The sequence below is a fragment of the Morone saxatilis genome, unplaced genomic scaffold, assembly GCF_004916995.1.
Source record: "Morone saxatilis isolate NCDOM2014 unplaced genomic scaffold, NCSU_SB_2.0 Contig14, whole genome shotgun sequence".
Lineage (NCBI taxonomy): Eukaryota > Metazoa > Chordata > Actinopteri > Moronidae > Morone > Morone saxatilis.
The window spans coordinates 5,755,793-5,762,727 of record NW_023339696.1 but is presented as its reverse complement, the minus strand read 5'-3'; the positions used below and the strand labels follow the sequence as shown (position 1 = coordinate 5,762,727).

At 41.7% G+C, this 6,935-nt stretch overlaps 1 protein-coding gene across 1 annotated transcript in view; it reads left to right on the top strand.

Annotated features, from left to right (window-relative positions):
- Nucleotides 1-781: 781 nt before the first annotated feature.
- The window catches only part of LOC118323613 (SEC14-like protein 1), an 11,852-nt gene continuing 5,698 nt past the window's right edge, over nucleotides 782-6,935 (top strand). Inside the window, exons 1-4 of the mRNA XM_035655624.1 lie at nucleotides 782-1,041; nucleotides 1,356-1,447; nucleotides 4,808-4,957; nucleotides 5,199-5,330. Coding sequence (XP_035511517.1) covers nucleotides 1,385-1,447; nucleotides 4,808-4,957; nucleotides 5,199-5,330 — 345 coding nt within the window. The 5' untranslated portion in view covers nucleotides 782-1,041; nucleotides 1,356-1,384. The remainder of the gene's footprint in view (nucleotides 1,042-1,355; nucleotides 1,448-4,807; nucleotides 4,958-5,198; nucleotides 5,331-6,935) is intronic.

The window sequence follows — 6,935 nt, the reverse complement described above, 5'->3', positions numbered from 1 at the left end:
AGGGCACAGACATGTAAACTGCCCACCTCATTGTTATTTTGTGTCTTTTTCAGCAATAATTTGCTGGTTAATCATAACTCTCCAGTGCTGCTGTTAGTTGAAAAATGACATTCTAATTGTGGAAATGAAGAGAGGCTGCCTTAACCCTTTCCACATATCATAAACAATAATATAGCATACCAAATTATTATACAACATTTTATAAAGAAACTGTTGATGCAGGTTATAGCAGAGTTTTTCTGTTGTTAAAAATATTTTAAATTGCAGGATCATGATCAGGATCAAGTGCCCCCTAGTTAGTGAGAAAGGCCACAAAAGGTGCCCTTATGGCAAATAAAACATGATAAAGGCCCATCTGCAGTAGCATGATGTAGCCTACAAGAAAATGCCCTTTATCCCTTCCAGTGGAGAAAACGTGCCCTCTCTAGGGTGCTCTTCTACTTGGAGAAAACATGATGAAGTGCTGTACTGACTAACCTGTATGCTAGAAAATAGTTTGTAACTGTTTTACCATAAAGGCACCATTGCTTTCTGCGTGCTGGTGACCCACTGCATGCAGCTGGTACCCTTTTCATGATTTTTCCCTGACACTGCCATACAATAATTGACTCTAGTGGTGAAAACCACTGGAATAACAGTCAAGTTTGAATGTATTACTTATCAAAAGCTCTGCTGTAATCTCAAAGTAACGCGTGGGCCTTTCACAATAAAACTTCTGATACTAGAACATTCAACTTTCAAAAAAAAAAACCATAAGGGACTTCCTGTTTGTCTGAAAAAGGCGGAGTTAACAGTCCGTGCTTCAGACTGACCAGAGACCGACGGACGGGTTCGTCTGTAGTACATTTTGCAGGTTACAATGCGAGACACTGCTCTTTCCCCACTCAGCTGACAATATGGATAACACACGGAGAGTTTGACCGCTTCAGTGACTCATCATTTTATAGAAATATACTGTCAGTGCTGCTCATACACTGACCGGCCGGCTGTACGTCAAGTTCCTCTGGGTTGTTTTTCGCTGTTCAGGCCGTTTCTAACACGGTAACTAACTTCTGCCTGGTTTTATCCCTCTTAATACTTTATATTCGCTAACAATGACCACTTTTATGCCTCCAAAAACCCCCTTCTTCTCCCACTTCCCCGTATAGACGACGGTTTAACCCAATTATGCTGCACTTAAACGCAACATCAGATCAGGCTCATGTGACAGTTACCGGACTCTCTGTCCTTACATCGACCCTTTCACTCCGCTGATACACTGAACACACAGTACAGTAACCCATGTAAACTGCTGTCCTGCTTCTTTTCTTTGTATGCTGTTGTGTCATGTAGTGTCTTTTGTGCTTATGTAACAGAGGGGGCCGCCTGTGAACGAGCGTCCACCATGGTGCAGGAATACCAGTCCCCCGTTCGGGTCTACAAGCATCCATTTGAGTTAATAATGGCGGTGAGTGTACATCCAGTGCCACTATATAGACGAGTGATGATCCGGAGTACTTTGCACGACCTTACATAAGCAAACAGGTGACTGAGGTGTATCTAGTAGGAAGATAAGATAAGATGTTCCTTTATTGATCCCCCTTTGGAGAAATTCAAGTTTGACACAGTAGCACAGGGAAATAGAGTAAAAATATAATAAAAGAATAATACAATAAAAGTGTGACTTTGACCCTTGTATCCCTTTAAACATATCCTACTATTGCTCTAATTAAAAAAAAGTATTATTTCATTTTAAATGTTATGTATACCTTACAAAATGTCTGTAGCCTCCCAGGGTCGTCTGTCTCGCTCTATGCTTAAAAATAAATGCTGTGTGATTAGTGACTGGGCAAAAATATTCTTATTTACCCTTCTCTCCTGAGGCTGTGTCAAACAAGGTAATCTGCAGGGTACACACTGCAAGAAAGCTGCTTAGTAAACTTTGCATTTCTTCCGCAGGTTCTTCCCACTGTGTTAAATGGCAGGCTTGTTGTTTTCACACCTTAAGCCTCTTGAACTGGCCTAAATGTTGGATATTAGATATTATTGAGGCTTCTGTAGCTCCTTAAAACTCATCTTGTGTTTTGCAATTGCTTGTTTTGTTTCCCTCATGATGTGACGCTTAAGAAGAGATGAAGAGGTCAGAAGGCGAGTTGCTGAGCGGGGCTCCACGATATGGCAAAAACATCATATTGCGATTACGTTGACAGATATTGTGATTACGATATGATTCACTATTAGTGACACAGTGATCACAAATTAAATTTTCACAGAAAAAAACTCTAAAAGTCATGATAATTTGGACACTTTGGCCGTCCGTACCAAACAAACACATTTTCTTACATCTCGAGAACTAGATTTGTAGACCAGGGCATCTCTGCAGTATTACAGTAATTTAGTTATTTGGTACAGAAAATGTTGATTACAAGCCCAAGGTGATTTCCTCAAATGTCAACCTTTTGTTCACACTGAAAGATATTCAGTTTACTGTCAAAGAGGATTAAAGAAACCAGAAAATATTCACATTGGAAAAGCTGAAATCAGTTTTTTCATTCTTAAAAAAACGACGAGCAAAATAGTTGTTTAATGTAAGAGTTAACAACGAATGGATTAATCGACTAACCGCTGCAGCTCTAGTTTTGTGTGATTGCTACAGTTTCAATAAGAAGCTGTTTGTAATACAATATACCTCGAATTTCAGGACTGACTGTTTTTCTGGCTTTATACATTTAATAATGCAGCAGTATTCAACAGCCATACTACGGAAACAGATCTCAATTTCTAAACATTTATTCACCATTTGATGAACTTGTTTTCCCTTGAAAGGAAAACATCTCCTTCCTATACTGATATATTGCTCTCCTCACCTGCAACCTACGCCTCAGTGCTTTAAATTAATGTAAGAACAGGGACTGTGTGTGAAGTGAAAGTAGGACAAAAGTAAAATAAGTGCCTTTCCATGAGAAGCAGTCTGTTTTTACCCACTTTCATAGTCTGTTTCTTGTTCTCTGCAGTTATATATTAAGCCAAAGACTTATGCAATATCCTCAGAGGGGGTAAAGCCTCTGATGCTGCAGTGACACTTTGCTCTGCAGACTATAACTCCTTCACCCAACCATCCAAGTCAACACGTACATAAGCTTTATTTCCCATGAAACAGCTCTCTCAAAAAAATCCTCTTGCATCACCACACGTTATTAGAAAGGATTTTAAAAATAGGCCTTTGTGAATAAGTAAATAACAGCCCTTATGAAAGGATGCAGGCCTCAGCAGCATAAAGGAGAGAATCTAGTGAATGGACTACCATCTCCTCTGCTCCCATTTATCTCTGGGCTGTCTCATTAGTCCCCTGGCTGATCTTGCCACTGACTTACTCCAGGTTATTACTCCATCTTTATCAGTGTCCTGGATATTACTGAATGTTTAAGGCATCATTGTTGTCCCTGTATGACTTTCCCGAGTCTTTATGTGATAAAAATGCACTAGATTTGTTTAGATATAGATACACTAAGCTCCCTGTACCGTACAGGGGAGACACCCAAAGAGCTGTGTGTAGTCAGTATCCCCTTAGGAGATAATACATGCTTTTTTTCTCCAGTCATTAGACAGCTATTGACTTGCTAATGTGAAATATGATGGTGGAAAATGTTTTCTGAAGTTAGACAAACTCTTCTGGGGCCAGTGACAGTTCTACTCAAACCCAGTCTGCTCGTCTTTTATCCTTTATGCTTATAGCCCTGAGAGGACTAGGTAGGACAAAGATTTACATTTGTCTGCAACCAGTGAGACATTTTGCGCATTTTCTGTTACATAACACTGGTCAATGCTTCTTATTTACCAAGGCAAGCTTTCCCATTCATTTGCTTAGTGAATAATGTCATCTTATTGATTTAGATTACTCATATGCTGTGCTGTATCAATACAAGCAGGATGCGTGCGTGTGTGTGTGTGTGTGTGTGTGTGTCTGTCTGTGTGCTTGCTGAAAAACCAGCAATTAGGTATGAACTAAAAAACGATTGAAAAGTCTTTTATTTTTTCCCCTTTACAGCATGTCTGTACCTGTGGTCTGTTTTTATAATATAGTCAGTTTGGCTCTTTAAATGTTTAAAATCTTTTGAGTTACTGCCTACATGTACCGGTTTAGGTTGATGCCACATAAGAGGACCTCAAGAGCATTAGCTTATTTCTACCCGTGGTGATCTCATTTATTATTTATTACATTAAACAGACAGCTGTCTATATAGTGATGGTCTAGTTCTGTACCTGCCTTTGGTTACTTTTCAATGGTATATCAGCTAAAACCACTCATTACACAGACTAAGGGCTTCTTTGTTTGCATATCCTGAAACTGCCAATCAGCAACTCAATATTGACAGGTGAGGCCTGGAGAAATTGGCTTGGACAGATGGTCATACAGTGAGCTGTGGGCAGTAAAACACAAAGCAATCACTGCTTGTAAAAGCTGCCACAGCTGCAGGCTGCTGCTGTGCAAAAAGCTTCTGATTTTAATATGCATATATATAGAGTGTTAAGCCCAATAACTATTAAATGTGTCCTAACCTTACAAAGAAATCATATGCTGTACTATTTAGTCAAACACGCTGTCATTACACCATAGTTTACTCTCACGGCAAATACAAGTGACCTTCTCATAATGGGTACAGCTTCTTGCCCGAACGGGGACCTGGACAAATGCAAACCCCGACAGGGACAGAATAAACAAGGCCAGGCATACCAGTAAATGCATAAATAATCATAAAAAGGGCAATACAACATCAGGACTAGAGAAAGGAAATTAATTTAATTCATTTTCTATTCCCCCTCTCAGGCCTATCACAGGAGGTTCCCGAAGTGCCCCCTGATCCCAGTGTTTGTGGACAGCGAGATCTTTAGCGAGAGCCAAAGCAAGGATGGATCCACGCTGGTAACTGAGAGGCGCTGCGTGATCGACATTGATGCCCCGCGGCTTCTTAAACGGGTACCTCTCATCTGACCTTGTGCTCAGCAAAAACCATATAACAATCATAATCAGTTTCTATAATCAGATGTACAAACTGCAATGTTTGTCAAGACTGTGTAAGAGAGAGGCAGCTTTAAATGCGGTATTTTCTGGCTGTGTTGCATTTGATTGCATGAATCTAAAAGATGTTTTTGATTTGACTTGTTGAAGTATTTTTGTGTAACCCCTCAGATCTTTGTTGTTTTTTTTCTGCATGCAGATTGCCGGTGTAGATTACTTGTACTTTATCCAAAAGAACACTCTGAATCGCAGAGACAGGACACTCCGCATTGAGGTCCACAACGAGACCTTTTCCAGCAGAGTCATTGTCCGCGAGTGCTGCAAGTACACGGTGAGCCAAGACAGACTCTATAAGAGATTTTTTTCTGTGCTGTTGTAGTTGTTTTATAATATATTATTAAGATCCCTACTGCTGCATGTGCATACCAGTAAAACTCTGGCTTTTCTATTCAGTGCATGAATTATTAAATGATCCTCTTATAGTGTGCCAAATGTGATAAAGACTTGTGTTAAGAGGTGGAGTTTGGCTCTGATATATATATAATTATATTATATATTAATCAGTGAGGAGCTGTAATGTGAACCAGACGCCGTTAGCGCTGTCATTAACAGATTCATTACTGTGTGTCGGTCCTCAGCCCTCGGAGCGGGTCCGGGTGGAGATCATGTCTCTGAGCTTGAAGCCGGAGTCTCGGGTGTCCCGGGACAGCAGCGTGGTCCGTCTGTTTGTGGAGTACTCGCTCCTGGATCTGCCCACAGAGGAGACCCCCCTGTCTCTACCCAAACCCCCCCAGGGCAAAAGCATCAACTTCAACTACAGCAAAGGTCCTGCTGAGTATTACATCATACAGTGTTTATTAATATATATATATGGTTCTGACTGTCTGTGGTTCTGACTGAGACAGACACCACAGTCAGAACGACGAACACGTCAGAACACAGTCAGAAACAGGCAGAAACCACAGTCAAACCACAGTCAGACAACAGACAGACAGAACAAGTCAGACCAGACAGTCAGAACACAGACAGACAGAACCACAACAGAACACAGACAGACACAGACGTCAGAACACAGACAGAAGAACAGAGACAGTTCAGACCACAGACAGTCAGAACCACGCAGTCGAACCAATCACGAACAACAGTCAAGAACCACAGGACGTCAGACCACAGACAAATCCACAGCAGTCAGAACACAGTCAGTCAGAACACAGACAGTCAGAACACATCGTAGAACCACAGTCAGAACCCAGACAGACCACAGAAGAACCACAGACAGTCAGAACACAAGACAGAACCACAGACAGAACACAGGCAGTCAGAACACAGACAGAACCACAGACAGGTCAGAACCACAGTCAGAACAACAGTCGAACACAGAACAGTTCAGAACACCGACAGCAGAAACACAGCAGACCACAGACAGTCAGAACACAGTCAGCAGAACCACAGACAGAACCAGACAGTCAGAACCACAAGCAGAACACAGAAGAACACAGAAGTCGACACAGTTCAGTCAGAACACAGAAGTCGAACACAGACGTCAGAACACAGTAGATACACAGACAGTCAGAACCGTCAGTCAGACACAGACAGGTCAGACCAGACAGGTCAGAACCAAGTCAGAACCACAGACAGTCAGAACCACAGTCAACCAAGACGTTGAAACCAGTCAGAAAAGCAGTCAGAACACAGCAGTTGAACCACAGACAGTCGAACACAGACAGTCAGAACCACAGAAGTTAGGACCAAGACCGGCAGAACCCAGACATCGACACAGTCAGTCAGAACCACAGACATTAGGAAACCACAGTAGAACCACAACAGTCGAACACAGACAGTCAGAACACATTCAGAACCAGTCAGAACACAGTCAGAACAACAGACAGTCAGAACCAGTCAGTCAGAAACCACAGCAGACCACAGCGTCAGAACA